General features: G+C 54.3%; 1 protein-coding gene across 4 annotated transcripts in view; it reads left to right on the forward strand.

Annotated features, from left to right (window-relative positions):
- The window catches only part of SCRIB (scribble planar cell polarity protein), a 141,551-nt gene that overhangs the window by 60,052 nt on the left and 65,713 nt on the right, over positions 1–15,786 (forward strand). For all 4 annotated transcript variants that reach the window (XM_066571285.1, XM_066571286.1, XM_066571287.1 and 1 more), the window contains exons 17-20: positions 8,653–8,742; positions 10,051–10,128; positions 12,363–12,671; positions 13,308–13,388. In XM_066571285.1, coding sequence (XP_066427382.1) covers positions 8,653–8,742; positions 10,051–10,128; positions 12,363–12,671; positions 13,308–13,388 — 558 coding nt within the window. The remainder of the gene's footprint in view (positions 1–8,652; positions 8,743–10,050; positions 10,129–12,362; positions 12,672–13,307; positions 13,389–15,786) is intronic.

Below are 15,786 nucleotides of genomic sequence, written 5' to 3' on the forward strand. Positions count from 1 at the left end.
ATGAAATAACTCATCCTGGAGTCCCACTCTGTAGTTCATTGATGAAATAACTCATCCTGGAGCCCCACCCTGTAGTTCATTGATGAAATAACCAATCCTGGAGTCTCACTCTGTGTAGTTCATTAATGAAATAACTCATCCTGGAGCCCCACCCTGTAGTTCATTGATGAAATAACTCATCCTGGAATCACAGAGCAGCCCAGGGGCCTCGACAGGCCCAGGGCTTTGAGGGGAAGGAGCCTTGGTGAGGCTCTGAGGCCCCAGCCTGTCACAGCCAGGGATGTGGAGTCTGTCCCAGTGAAGGATTGTTGTCACTGCAGGCATTTCTCCCGTGCCCCAGGATGAAATCAGGCCTTTATATAGACACACAGCAGCACTCTGATCTGGCTGTGGATCTGCAGCCCTGGCACACAGCTCTCAGATGGGGGCTCACATGATGTGTGAATATTCACGTAACTGTAGGAGCCCTGGGTTTCATCAATGCTGCAAATGTGACCATATTCCATGTTTCAAAAAGGCATCCTGGCTTCCTTCTCCCTTGGGGAAACGTGGTCACTGTCCTCAAGTGTCCTGGGGAAGGGATGTGCAGGAGCAGAGCAGCACCCTGAGCATGGCAGGTCCCTGTCCCATCTGCTCCCAGTGCTGCTGTCCCCAGATCAGGGACTGTGGCAGGTCCCTGTCCCATCTGCTCCCAGTGCTGCTGTTCCCAGTGGGGCTGTGGCAGATCCCTGTCCCTGTTCCCAGTGCTCCTGTCCCCAGATGGGGGCGATGGCAGGTTCCTGTCCCATCTGCTCCCAGTGCTGCTGTCCCTGTTCCCCGTGCTGCTGTCCCCAGTGGGGCTGTGGCAGTCCCTGTCTGTGTCCCCAGTGGAGTTGTGGCAGGTCCTTGTCCCCAGATCAGGAGCTGTGGCAGGTCCCTGTCCCTGTTCCCAGTGCTGTGTCCCAGTGGGGCTGTGGCAGGTCCCTGTCCCTGTCCCCAGTGGGGCTGTGGCAGGTCCCTGTCCCTTCCTTCACTGCTGTCAAAGGTCTCCTTTGGGGTTCTGTGCTTTGCAGTGTTTTGCTTTGCACTGCTTTTGTGGAGATGCTCAGTGGGAAGCCAGTGAAGTGCTCAAGCTCCCCTGCCCTGTGCCCCCCATCTCTGCCCTCCTGATACCCTTTGAGAACTGAACCCACTGGAACAGAGGAAGGAATGATGTCAGAGCCAGGAAAGCTCCAGCCCATGTCCAGGGGCTGCTCTCCTGCCAGGGCTGCTTTTCCTTCTGCCTGGGGTTAATTTAGCTCTCAGCAGTCAGTCCCATCTCCCTTTTTTGCTCGCTGTTATTTTCAGCCTGTCTCCTTGTCCCCATGAGCTGTCACTGGCCAAAGCCAGACAGATTTAGCTCTTCTCATCTTTCCTGGTGAATCAGTGCCTCCAGCTCCCGCTCTTCCCTGTCCCAGCTCTGTGCACCCATGGTGAGCAGGATCCCAGAGTTATTCAGGTTAGAAAAGACCTCCAAGACCATGGAGTTCAGCCTCTGACTGATCCACACCTTGTCACCAGCCCAGAGCCCTGAGTGCCACATCCAGTCAGTCATTCCTTGCACACCTCCAGGGATGGTGACTCTGCCACTCCCTGAGCAGCCCCTGCCAATGCCTGCTGACCCTTTCTGGGAAGAAATTCTTCCTGATGTCCAGCCTAAACCTTGAGGCTGTAGTGTGATAGTTAAACTGACATGTTGTGTCATATTGCACTGACTGAGCACGTGTCAGAGCAAAGTGCCAGGAGCTGAGGGGCCCAGACCCCAGCAGGACAAAGAGATCCTTCCTTCCTTCCTTCCCCTGGTGGGTGCTCAGCTCCTGTCACTCTGTGGATCATGTTCATGCCCATGTATGAGGCACCATGGGGCTGCCATCCATGGTTTTGTCTGATCCTCTCCCATTCCTTTTATGCATTTCAGTCCCACAGAATCTAGTGGCAATCAATTATTAGTTTACTTGAGCTTTATATCCAAAAGCATTTTTTAAGCCTGCCGCTGATATTTCATTTGGTATTTTACTGAGTTCCATTAATATCCCTAATTATTTTGTGATTACAAACATGGAATAATCATCTCCTATAAAGTTATTAATGGCATGAAAAGATAAAAAGGGTCTATCTCCCCCTCCTGAACTGGAAGGCCCCCAGCCTCCCCTCATATGGAATTATTTCAATTCTGTCTGCTTTACAGTAAAGCCATGCCTGACAGATCTTGACAGAGCCCAAATTCTCATTTCTCTCCTGATGGCTCTTACCTGGTTCTTCCTTGGAGCACAGCTTCCATGTTTTATACAAGTCTGATTGGTGAACCTTCACTTCATCTGCCGTGTCTGGAGTCTTCTCAGAATGAAATAGTTTGGCTTTTGAGGGACCTGGTTTTCATGGAATTCAACTGTTCCTCATGCAAGCCACTTGAGTGCCTGCTGAGAGCCACACGAGTTCCTCAGTTACTCCTGGAGTGGTGTCTGGGTGAGGAGCTGATGGTCACAGGAATCCTCCTGGGTCTCAGTCCATCAGCACAATGTCAGGGGTCTCGGGCTACCAAAAGCCCAGAATTTTGGAAATGCTCTATAAGCACCTCAGGCAAATGTTGGGACTCTTGAACACAAGTTGTCCAGCCCTTTTGATTTTTGAAAAGGTTATTGATGATATTTAATGGATTCTTCAGCTGCTGTTGAAGTGGGATCCCTCACCTTCACATGGCACCTGTCCCTTGTCACACATCTGTCCCAACATAAATCCAGATTATTGCAGTGTGTATTTCCCGTGTCAGTATGACAGTCTCAAATGAACCTTTTGGGACATGTAAATGTGAGGATTGGGCACTGAGAGTCAGGGACTCTGTCTGTCCCAGCATAAATCCAAATCATTTATTGCAGTGTGCATCTCCTGTGTCAGTATGACAATCTCAAATGAACCTTTTGGGACATGTAAATGTGAGGATTGGGCACTGAGAGTCAGGGACTCTGTCCCAACATAAATTCAAATCATTTATTGCAGTGGGCATCTCCTGTGTCAGTATGACAGTCTCAAATGAACCTTTTGGGCCATGTAAATGTGAGGATTGGGCACTGAGAGTCAGGGAATCAGTAAGGTTGGAAAAGACCTGTAAGATCAGCAGGTCCAGCCATCAACCCAGCACCACCATCATGTTCATCACTAAACCATGTCCTCAAGTGCCATATCCACATGGTTTTTGAACACTTCCAGATATGAGGGCTCCACCCCTGTCCTGAGCAGTCCATGTCAGGGCTGGACAGCCATTTACAGGAGGGAATTTTCCCAGTATCCCATCTAAACCACTCCTGGCACAACTTTGGACTGCCCGCCCTTGTCCTGTCCCTTGTTCCCTGGGGGCAGAGCCTGACCCCCACCTGGCTCCACCTTCCTCTCAGGGAGCTGTAGAGACTGAGAAGGTCCCTCCTGAGCCTCCTTTCCTCCAGGCTGAGCCCCCTCGAGCAGCCTCAGCTGCTCCTGGTGCTCCAGACCTTTTCCCCAGCTCTGTTCCTGGGTCTGGACTTGCTGATGCCCCTCGAGCAGCCTCAGCTGCTCCTGGTGCTCCAGACCTTTCCCCCAGCTCTGTTCCTGGGCCTGGACTTGCTGATGCCCCTCAATGTCTTTCTGGTTCTGAGGGGCCCCAAACTGACCCCAGCTGTGTGCATCCACATGTAGAACCATTTGTAAATTGATGCCTTTCCATCTTCTGCATGTGAAGCCCTTGAGCCCCACTCCTGTGGGTGTGTTTGGAGGAAGAACTCGGTTTTTCAGCTGCTCTCAAGTACAGCAGCTCTGAGCTTTGTCCCTTGAGTTCTGTCCCTTGAGTGCCTCCAGCTCCCGCTCTTCCCTGTCCCAGCTCTGTGCGCCCAAGGTGAGCAGAATCCCAGAGTTATTCAGGTTAGAAAAGACCTCCAAGACCATGGAGTTCAGCCTCTGACTGATCCACACCTTGTCACCAGCCCAGAGCCCTGAGTGCCACATCCAGTCAGTCATTCCTTGCACACCTCCAGGGATGGCGCGGTTGGTGTCTGCCGTGCCCCTGGCAGGCTGCAGGAGTGCTCAGTGATGAGTTGCAGGGCACAGCAGCAAATTCAGACTGCCCCAAATCTGCTGGGCAGCCCCCAGATGTCCCTGGCTGCTGCCTGAAAGTGAATCTGTCCAGGTGGGCAGCAGCTCTGGTGTGTGCAGCTCCTGCTGAAAGCTGGGAATTCCTGCAGGAGCACCTGAGCCTGTCAGCAGAGAGGGGTGGCTGGGTGGGTCCCTTCCACCCAGACTGCGAAAAACGCCAATGGCTCGTTTTTAAAATTGTAAAAGTTTAATAGTAACAAAATGGTTATAAAAATAGTAATACAATTAGAGTAATAATAATTTGGACAATTAGGAATAGGACAATATGAGACAATAAAAACAAAGAGTTAGGGACAGTCCAGGCACCTCTTTCTGGGCAAAATAAGCCCCAAAAAGGACCCACGTTAACAGAGGATTAACCCTTAAAAGCAACAGCCTGTTGCATATTCATGCACCTCATCCATGATGCATAAATTCCATTCAAACACAGGATTCTGTCTGGGCAGTGTCAGCTTCTTCCTCTGAATCCTGACAGCACCTTCGAGGCAGGAAGAAGTTCATTTCTTCTGATAATGGAGCAATAAATTCTCTCTGAAGGATTCAGGTGTCCTGTGGCCGCTATCTCGCTGTGAGTTCTTTCTTTAAAAAAACGTATCCTACATAGCACAGTTTCTATTTTAACAATTTTTATAACCTAAAACTATATTTAACACAGTACTTAAGAGAATGAATACAGCATTACTTTCTAACACAACACATATAATATTCATTTGAATATTTGTGAGAAGCCAATCATAAAATGCGTGCATTTTTCACACAAACCATTCCATGATTCCATTTTAAAAGACAGTTACACCAAAAGCCAAATGAGACCTGGGTTGAGGTGGCCCTGGGTCATGTTTGGTGTGTCCCCAAAGAGGCACAGGCAGGACTGAGGGCACAGGGTGTGGAACTGCTGAGTGTTTTTGGTGCCAGTGATGGTGAATGGTTCCCAGTGGAATCCCAGGGCTAAGGATGGCAGTGTGACCGTGTTCACAGGGGTCTGAGGATGAGGGAAGAGACGAGGATCTGACTCCATGTTTCAGAAGGCTGATTTATTATTTCATTACCTATATTATATTAAAACTATACTAAAAGAATAGAAGAAAGGATTTCCTCAGAAGGCTAGCTAAGAATAGAATAGGAAGGAATTGTGGCTCGGACAGAGTCTGAGCCAGCTGGCTGTGATTGGCCATTAATTAGAAACAACCACATGAGCCCAATCCCAGATGCACCTGTTGCATTCCACAGCAGCAGATAACCATTGCTTACATTTTGTTCCTGTTGCATCCCACAGCAGCAGATAACCATTGCTTACATTTTGTTCCTGAGGCCTCTCAGCTTCTCAGGAGGAAAAATCCTAAGGAAAGGATTTTCCATAAAAGATGTCTGTGACATGGCAGCTTGAAGTGTAGCAGCTTTTCCAATTTCCCCACTTTTCCCTGGCACTGCAGCACCTTTCCTGCAGGGCTGTTCCCTGCTGAGGACCTGGGAGCGTGCTGTGCTCTCCATGAAGGTTTGTGCTTTCTGCAGAGCGAGAAGCAGCGAGTTTTGGTGAGAAGCAGCACAGATTAGATCATCTGGATGGTCTGTGGGTGGATCCCTGCCTTTGGGGGAAAATACAAAAGGATAAAATACCCCATGAAATCCATGGCAGGAGCAATGGCAAGGAGGGAGCTGAGCTGTCCCTGCTGGGGGCAGCTCTGTGCTGTGCTTTCAGTGCTTTCAGTGCTTTCAGTGTGGTTTTGTGGCAGTCCAGGCAGCCCAAGAGCAGCCTTAGGAAAGAGGAGCTTGGGGGAGCAAACAGCTTCAGGGTTTAGAGCCAGAAACAGCCTGAGCTGCACCATGAGGGGCCATTCCAGGCTGCTGGATCCAGGTCCTCTTCTTGAGGCTCATGTTCACATCAGTTACTGTTTGCACAGACCTCAAACATCCATCCACCAACCTCCACAAACCACACTCGTGTTTGATTTTCTTAGGAGTTTGAAATCTTTTCAGCCTACATGTATTTATATCTAATTCAAGCTGCAGTTGTCTCAGTATTTTTAATCTGGCCTGTCTTCTCCTTGGGGTTTTGCTTTTCAGTGAACATTGATGGACAGAAGGTTCTTCCTCCTCAGGCCAGTTAGCTTTTCTGGCAGGTTTCCCCATATTTTTAGACTGGTTTGCTGAATTTGTGAAATCCAGGGGGTTTATGGAATATCTTTCTGTTAGTTTACAGCATCAGCTTCCCATGCAGCTCAAGTGACTTTCTGTGACCAGTGACATCAGACAGTCCTCAGTCATTTTCCAAAATCATGATCCTGTCCAGTGGATCCAGACACTGAGCAGACCTGGGAAACACCAGGGTCCTGCTCTCAGACCAGTCTGTAATCCCTGCCTGAAGCCCTGGTTTGCTATAATTCCTGTAAATTCCTGTAATTCTTGTCTGAAGCCCTGGTTTGCTGTCATTCTTAGAAACTTGTGTAGAATATAGAATTACACAATTTCCTGATCACCAGGATCCTCAAGTCCAGTTTCTGGCCCTGCACAGAGCAGGCCCAAAAATCCTCCCATGTGCCTGAGAGCATGGTCTGAGCACTCCTTGGACTGTACAGATGTGAGTCTTCAGAGCATTCCTAGAGTCCAGTGTGTCTGGGTGGAAAAACAAGGGGTTTGTAGTTAGCTCCTAATAGGGTCATGCAAGAAGCATTGTCTGGTCAGGAGCTGCTTTGAGTTGGGCTGTCTTGGTGCTGCCTCCTCACTACCCCATTTCTGTCTTGCTTGGGTATTCCAAACCTTGGAATTTTACTGAGTTTCTGGCTCTTGCACAGAGACAGTGAGCTGATGGCAGGTCTGGAACCAGGGATTTCCCTGGGAAGATCCCTGAGTGTTCTACTGTTACCTGGGCACCAGAGGAGCTGGCAGAGCAGAGCACCTCAGCTTGTTCCACATTTCCTGCAGGGGGTTTTGGTTTGGCTTTTGTTTTAACCCTAGCAGAATATGTGTAGGGGGATACAGTATGGGTAAATGAAGGTGGTGTAGAATGTAATCTTATCCCCTAAAGATTGCAGTTGAACCAATTACTAAAGATTAGGAGCAGGCCTGATGTTAACAGGCCACAGCTGTAGCCAATAAGAACAGTGGTATAAAAGAGTGGATTGGTGGGAACTGGAGTCAGATGACTGCTGCAAGGACCAGGAGCAGGCACTGCTTAGAGGAGCTGCCTACGAGAAACATTGGGGAGATTGAAACTCTGGCAATATGGAATCCTTGCACCATGATGATAATAGAACTCTTGATGTATAAGACAACAAATATGGAGCTCCACAAGACGTTGGTTCTGTCCCTGCAGAAGTGAAGGAGGGTTGGGAGGGAAGTGTTAAGGAAGGTGATCCCTGCTTCCTTTGCTGCCCATGCTGTGGCCATGTGCAGCTGACACACCTGACATCTCTGCAGCAGCCTCTCTCCATCCTGGGCTTTGTTTCCAAAGAGGTGACATGGGGGACAGCCAGTTTGGTTCTCTGGAGGAGCCTGTGCTCATTTCTGTCACTGAGCTCCCCAGCTCCTTGGCCCTGAGAGAGTCCTCTCTGTCCTGTTCCTTTCCCTGTGTCCTACCACGTGCTCCCTGTCTTCCTTCTCCTGACTGTGGCATTGGGAATGGCTCATGCTGGTGTCCCTAAAAGAAACAGCTTCAGCCTGAGTCACATCGGCTGCTGGCAGTGGGCATGGCTGGGTGTGTGGAGGTGGGAGGTAGGAAGGAGGAGAATTGTGGATTGCTCAGCTGTGATCCTGAGCAGCTGGGGCAGAGGGGAGCTGAGCATCTGGGGCTTTTGGACTTGTGTGTTATTTCCATTAATACAGCAAAGCCAAGTGCCCACCCGAGTCTTCTGGACAAGGTGCCATCCTTGTCACTGCACACTGCTCTGGGGTGCCCTGGAATGCCCCAGTGGCTGCTGGAATTACACTCAGAGGGAGCCATGGTGGAGCCAGGCTGTGGTGTGAGCACTGTCCCTGTCCTGTGATCCAGTTCAAGTCCAAACTGCCTGCCCAGTTTGCCTTGTGCTGGAATTCCCTCTGCTGTGTCCACTGTGGGCAAGCTGACTGTTGGCTCAGGGCTCAGCTGTGGGAGGGGATTGGTGTGTTCCATGGGTTGTGGGGGTGCTGCCTCTGAGGCACGAGTGCCATGGCCCCCACAGTGTGTCCCACAGGTGCCATGGCTCACCCACAGGTGCCACGGCCCCCCCAGTGTGTCCCACAGGTGCCATGGCTCACCCACAGGTGTCACAGTTCTCCCAGTGCCAGGAGATGGCCCAGAGCTGCTGTTTGCCATGCAAAGGAGCCGTGCCTGGCTCTGGGTGCCCTGACCCACAGCCCCCTCCCCAGAGGTGCCAGGGCCCCCCCTGTGCCAGGAGATGGCCCAGAGCTGCAGTTTGCCATGCAGAGGAACCCAGAGCTGCTGTTTGCCATGCAAAGGAACCCAGAGCTGCTGTTTGCCATGCAAAGGAGCCGTGCCTGGCTCTGGGTGCCCTGACCCTGTCCCTTGTGTTGCAGCTGACCCTGACCATCGTGCGGCAGACGGGCGGGCTGGGCATCAGCATCGCGGGGGGCAAGGGCTCCACGCCCTACAAGGGGGATGATGAGGTAAGGCCTGTCCCGGTCACTGTCCCTGTCCCTGCTGAGCCAGCTCCTGCTGGGGACTGGGTGTCCCTCATGGGAGCTTTGGGGCAGGTGGGAGCAGCCCTGGATGCCCCCAAAGGGAGGGTGGTGGGGTGGAGCAGGATGGGGAGTGAGCTGGATGAGCCATGGTGGTGGGATGGAGCAGACCCCACCAGGATATGGGGGATGAGCTGGATGAGCCATGGTGGTGGGATGGAGCAGACCCCACCAGGATATGGGGGATGAGCTGGATGAGCCATGGTGGTGGGATGGAGCAGACCCCACCAGGATATGGGGGATGAGCTGGATGAGCCATGGTGGTGGTGTGGAGCAGACCCCACCAGGATATGGGGGATGAGCCATGGTGGTGGGATGGAACAGACCCCACCAGGATATGGGGGATGAGCTGGATGAGCCATGGTGGTGGGATGGAGCAGACTCCACCAGGATATGGGGGATGAGCCATGGTGGTGGGATGGAGCAGACCCCACCAGGATAAGGGATAAGCTGGATGAGCCATGGTGGTGGGATGGAGCAGACCCCACCAGGATATGGGGGATAAGCTGGATGAGCCATGGTGGTGGGATGGAGCAGACCCCACCAGGATATGGGGGATGAGCCGTGGTGGTGGGATGGAACAGACCCCACCAGGATATGGGGGATGAGCCGTGGTGGTGGTGTGGAGCAGACTCCTGTCCCTGAACCAAGAGGGTCTGAGCTGGAGCTGCCATGGCAGCAGGGCTTCCTCCCTAGCTGTGGGGCACAGGGGATGGGGTTGTTCCCCACCTGGTGGCATCAGCTGCATCCTGTGATTCCAGTTCCACTGGAAGAGGGTTAAGGTGTCATTCCCTTGTCTTGTGGCTCACCTGGGACAGCCTTGCCATGGGGCTCCTGTCCCTCTTGTCACCTTGGGGTAGCCTTGGAATGGGGTTCCAGTCCCTCTTGTCACCTTGGGGCAGCCCTGCCATGGGGTTCCTGTCCCCCTTGTCACCTTGGGGCATCCCTGCAATGGGGTTATTGTCACCTTGGGACAGCCCTGCTGTAGGGTTCCTGTGTCCCCCTTGTCACCTTGGGGTAGCCCTGCCATGGGGTTCTTGGCACCTTGGGGCAGCCCTGCCATGGGGCTCCTGTCCCTCTTGTCACCTTGGGGTTTCTGTTCCCTCTCCCCAGCTCCTGAGCTGCCATGTCCCCTCATGGTGGGTTCGGGACTGGCCAGGGGCCGGGGCTGAGGGGTCTCCGCACTGCAGAGGGGTAAGGAATGGGCTCTCCATGACCAGAGGGTTTTGTTTCCAGGGCATCTTTATTTCCCGCGTGTCCGAGGAGGGTCCTGCAGCTCGGGCAGGGGTCCGTGTTGGTGACAAGCTCCTGGAGGTAAGCACTGACTCCTGGCAAAGCAAGTGCTTCTGATAGCTTGGAGGGGAGGTGTGAGATGATTGGGAATGGATTTGCATCACACATGTTTTAGACCAAGGTGTGTAAGAGCTAAACAAAATCCCATTGGCTCAGAGATAGTTGTTTAATTTATGTCACCATGAACCTTTTGTTGCTTTATAAGCTCCTGCATTTGCTCTGTCCCAGCTCTGAAGTGTTGTGTGGCCCAGGTGGGAATAAATACAATACAAGAACACATACCTGGGCAGAGCAAAAGTGAACCCAGTAAATAACTTCTTACCCAGGGAGCCAGCCATGGGGATTGTTTGGGTGGGAAGGGACCTTGACACTCATCTCATTTCACCCCTGCCATGGGCAGGAACACCTTCCACTACCCAGGCTGCTGGGCTGAACCCTGGTTCTCCTTTTGTGCCACCCTGGGGATGATCTGCTCTGTGCCATCCCCACACCGAGGGACTGTCACACTGACACACAGGGCTCTGTCACACTGACAGCTCGGGGTGTTCCAGGGCTGTGAGCAGCTGCATGTCCCCCCTGGAAGATGGACAGGGGTCAGCCTGAGTTGTGTTGAATTGTGCTGAGTTTTGTTGGTGGAGATGGTTCTGTGTGGGGTTATCTGTCTGGGATGTTACCTGTAGGGATGATACAGGTGTAGGGAATTCAGGACTCTCTGTGGGGAAGGAATTCCTCTGAAAGGGCCTTTCCTTGGCTGCCCTGGCCTGGGACAGGTAGCAGGTGCTGTGGGAAGGCAGGATAACCTCCCAGAGGTCTGGGCACACCTGTGGGAGCAGGGCCCAGGTGGGGTGTGAGGGGTTGAGCCAGTTCCCTCGGGCAGCAGTGGCTGGGGTTGGGATTGGGATGGGTATGAGATTGGGGCTGTGTGAGGTTGAGTTGGGTGCGAGGGGAGTCTGGATGTGAGGTTGGCCTGAGTGTGAGAGGACACTGGGCGTGAAGTGAGGCTGTGTTTGAGGTCAGGGCTCTGTGCAGGTTGGGCTGGGTGTGAGGTTGGGGCTCTGTGTCTGGGCTCTGTGTCAAGGCAGGCTGTGTGTTGGTCAGGGCTCTGTGTTTGCTGGTCTCTGTGTTGGTCAGGGCTCTGTGTTTGCTTGGCTCTCTGTTAGGCTGTGTGTTGGTCGGGCTCTGTGTTTGTTGGGCTGTGTGTAAGGTTGGGCTGTGTGTGAGGTTGGGCTGGGTCTGAGGTCAGGAGTCTGTGTTTGTTGGGGCTGTGTGTGAGGTTAGGGCTGTGCGTCAGGGCAGGCTGTGTGAGGTCAGGGCTCTGTGTTTGTTGGGCTCTGTGTCGGGGCAGGCTGTGAGCCTGGGCTTGTGTTGGTCAGGGCTCTGTGTTTGTTGGGCTCTGTGTTTGTTGGGCTCTGTGTCGGGGCAGGCTGTGTGCTGGTCAGGGTTTGTTTGTTGGTGTCTACGTTTGTTGGGGCTCTGTGTCAGGGCACGGTGTCTGTCCCTGCACTGTGTGAGGTTGGGCTGGCTGTGAGGTGGGGGCTCTGTTTGCTGGGCTCTGTGTCAGGACACACTGTCTCTCCCCGTGCCCAGGTGAACAAGGTGTCCCTGCATTCTGTGTGAGCTTGGGCTGGGTGTGAGATTGGGCTCTGTGTTGGTCAGGGCTCTGTCTCACGGCTTGCTGTTGCTGTCCCTGCCCAGGTGAACGGCGTGTCCCTGCACTGTGTGTGTTGGTCAGGGCAGGCTGTGTGTTGGTCAGGGCTTTGTGTTAGTTGGGCTCTGTCTCACAGCAGGCTCTCTCTCCCTGTCCAGGTGAACAGCGTGTCCCTGCACTGTGTGAGGCTGGGCTCTGTGTCAGGGCAGGCTGTGTGTTGGTCAGGGCTCTGTGTTTGTTTGTCTCTGTGTTTGTTGGGCTGTGTCTCACAGCACATTGTTTCTCTCTCCCCATGCCCAGGTGAATGGCGTGTCCCTGCACTGTGTGTGTTGGTCAGGGCAGGCTGTGTGTTGGTCAGGGCTTTGTGTTAGTTGGGCTCTGTCTCACAGCAGGCTCTCTCTCCCTGTCCAGGTGAACGGCGTGTCCCTGCACTCTGTGAGGTTGGGCTCTGTGTCAGGGCAGGCTGTGTGTTGGTCAGGGCTGTGTTTGGGCTGTGTCTCAGTCTCACAGCACGCTGTCTCTCTCCCTGCCCAGGTGAACGGCGTGTCCTGCACTGTGTGTGAGGTTGGGCTCAGTCTCACAGCACGCTGTCTCTCTCCCTGCCCAGGTGAACGGCGTGTCCCTGCACTGTGCCGAGCACCACGTGGCGGTGGAGGCGCTGCGGGGCTCGGGCAGCTCGGTGTCCATGACGGTGCTGCGGGAGCGGATGGTGGAGCCCGAGAACGCCATCACGGTCACCCCGCTGCGGCCCGAGGACGATTACAGCCCCCGGGAGCGGCGCGGGGGGCTGCGCTTCCCCGAGGGCCCCGAGGCGGCCGCCGAGCGCTTCTCCACCTGCCTCATGCGCAACGAGAAGGGGCTGGGCTTCAGCATCGCCGGCGGCAAGGGCTCCACGCCCTACCGGGCTGGGGACACGGTCAGTCCGAGCCCTGGGACCCAAATCCTCATCCCTGGGCGTGCAGCCGGGCAGCCTCTGCCGGGCAGGGTGCTCTAAAGTCAGGGAATCACGGAATTCTAGGATGGTTTGCGTTTGGAGGGCCCTTAAACCTCACCTTGTGGTGGGCAGGTTCCACTGTGCCAGGTTGCTCCAGGTCCTGCCCACCATGGCCTTCAACACTTGCAGGGATCCAGGAGCAGCCACAGCTGCTCTGGGCACCCTGTGCCAGGGCCTCACACCCTCCCAGGGAACAATTCCTGCCCAATGTCCCATCCATCCCTGCCCTCTGGCACTGGGAGGCCATTCCCCTTGTGCTGTCACTCCAGGCCCGTGTCCAAGTCTCTCTCCCTCTTTTTTATAGAAGGAGGGTGGCTGGGGCTCCCAATCCCTGCCAGTGACATCTAATCCCACTGCTGCCCTCCTGGCACAGATTCCAGGCCCTGGGCCACGGCAGGATTTGCTGCCAGGGGCTCTGGGAGCAGAGGGTTTGTGTGGAGTGGGGAGCCGACGGGAAGGGGCAGGGCAGGGGGGAGGACTGAGACCTGCCTGGGTTTGGGGAGCCAGGCTCAGGCAGGGACAGCCCGGGCTGCTGTGACCCTCCCGCCTGTGCTGCAGGGCATCTTCATCTCCCGGATTGCAGAGGGAGGGGCAGCCCACCGGGACGGGATCCTGCGCGTCGGGGACAGAGTCATCTCGGTGAGTGCAGCGGAGGGGCTGGCTCGGCAGGGGCTGCTCCTCTGCTACTGGAGCTGCGTTTTGGGGCTCCTTTCTTCAGCTCTGAGCCTTCTGGGACAGTGTTTAATTTGGGTGGTTCTCCCCTGTCTGGGGGTGGGTGCAGTTACACCTGCCCTTTACCCAAGGGGAAGGAATGGAATGGAATGGAATGGAATGGAATGGAATGGAATGGAATGGAATGGAATGGAATGGAATGGAATGGAGGGAGGGGACACAGCAGCGCTGCCCAGCCTGGGGTCCCTCTGGAGCCTGGGGCGCTCAGCCACGGGGAGGGGGAGCCCCTTGGGGCACAGTGGGGTGGGCTGGAGCACAGGGAGCTGCCCAGGGGTGCTGTGGAGCAGGGCAGGGGTGCCCCAGTGCTTCCCTGCTTCACGTGGAGCTCCGGCCTGCCGTGCTGTCGCTGCGGATCTCGCTGCTCTCACCTGTGTCTCTGCCTCCTGCTCCTCGCTCCCCTCCTGCGGGAGCCTCTCCTCAGCCTCCTGACCCTCCTCCCACGCTGCATGCTGCCTCTGGGCACCTCCAGCTCCTGGTGCTGGTGGTGGTTTCTGCCCAGCTGCCGTGGTGTTGCCGCGGCGCTGGCGTGAGTAAGCACTGATACAGCCTCGTCAGTGCTGGCTTCTGTCTGCTCTATCCCTGGGCTGGGGCTGGCTTGGGTTTGCTCAGGCACAACATTTTAGTGCAGGTCTGACGCTTGGCAGGAAGCTTGAACTGGTGTGGCATCTCTCACTCCCTCCTAGTGCTCCCCGCTGCCCAGAATCAAGCCCTGACCCTGATTAATGCCAGATAGACTGGATTATTTTGGATTTGTTCATGTTTTGATGCTCCATGGTACAGAGGCAGTACTGAGGCCCATCATTTGTGGTTGGTTTGCTCGACCTGTGGAAAAAGGAGACACCAAACCTTAGAACAGATTCAAAAGTCAAACCTGCCTCCACCCGGCTTCAGCAGCTCTATTTATATCCATGGGCAGCATCGTAGGAAAAGCAGATCTAATTCCCTAGTAATAGCTTGCAGTGGATTCCTCATGGGATGTGTGAGTTCAGGGCTTACAGAGCTGGGGCCTCTGCTGCATTTTGATGTGGCTGAAGTGTTGCTGTCATTATTCCTGACACCCCTAGAAGGGTGTCCTTGGCTACCTGTGCTCAGGTGTGTGTGACCATGGGGGTTTGGTCACTATTCCTGACACCCCTCAGTTCCCTGTGCTCAGGTGTGTGTGACCATGGGGGTTTGGTCACTATTCCTGACACCCCCAGCAGGTTCCCCTCAGTTCCCTGTGCTCACCTGTGTGTGACCATGGGGGTTTGGTCACTATTCCTGACACCCCTCAGTTCCCTGTGCTCAGCTGTGTGTGACCATGGAGCTTTGGTCACTATTCCTGATAACCCCAGCAGGTTCCCCTCAGTTCCCTGTGCTGAGCTGTGTGTGACCATGGAGGTTTGGTCACTATTCCTGATACCCCAGCAGGTTCCCCTCAGTTCCCTGTGCTCACCTGTGTGTGACCATGGGGGTTTGGTCACTATTCCTGACACCCCTCGGTTCCCTGTGCTCAGCTGTGTGTGACCATGGAGCTTTGGTCATTATTCCTGACACCCCCAGCAGGTTCCCCTTGGTTCCCTGTGCTCACCTGTGTGTGACCATGGGGGTTTGGTCACTATTCCTGACACCCCTCGGTTCCCTGTGCTCACCTGTGTGTGACCATGGAGCTTTGGTCATTATTCCTGACACCCCCAGCAGGTTCCCCTCGGTTCCCTGTGCTCAGCTGTGTGTGACCATGGGGGTTTGGTCACTATTCCTGACACCCCCAGCAGGTTCCCCTCGGTTCCCTGTGCTGAGCTGTGTGTGACCATGGAGGTTTGGTCACTATTCCTGACACTCCTCAGTTCCCTGTGCTCAGGTGTGTGTGACCATCATAGAGGTTTGGTGCTGAGCACCAGCTGAAGCTCAGATCCCGTGCTCACCTCTGAGGAGTGCAGGAACATGTCACCTTTCAGGAGAACACTCCCAGGACTTCCAAGCCTGCTTACCACCCTCTTTGGAAGCAGCAATTTCCCATTTTTATTGGAAATCTTCCACAATGCTGTGGTTCCCAGGATGTGGGTGCAGGTTGCCTGTATCTGCATGGGGAAGGAGAGGACCCTTGCTGGGTACAGGGCCCATTTCCAAAGCTGTGCTCTCCTGGTCATGCTCAGCTCTCACTTTGCCAAAGAATTCTGTTTTCTTAAGAAAATAAATACAGCACAGCTTCCTGCTCTTCCCCTGTGCTCTAAATCCTCCTGGATTTCTCCTCAGGAGAAGAGCTGGGATTGCTCCTTTGACTTTCTTAGGGGAGCTTTGAGCACAGGGGTTGAGGAGCCCAGCT

The sequence above is a fragment of the Molothrus aeneus genome, unplaced genomic scaffold, assembly GCF_037042795.1.
Source record: "Molothrus aeneus isolate 106 unplaced genomic scaffold, BPBGC_Maene_1.0 scaffold_43, whole genome shotgun sequence".
In the NCBI taxonomy this organism is placed as follows: Eukaryota; Metazoa; Chordata; class Aves; order Passeriformes; family Icteridae; genus Molothrus; species Molothrus aeneus.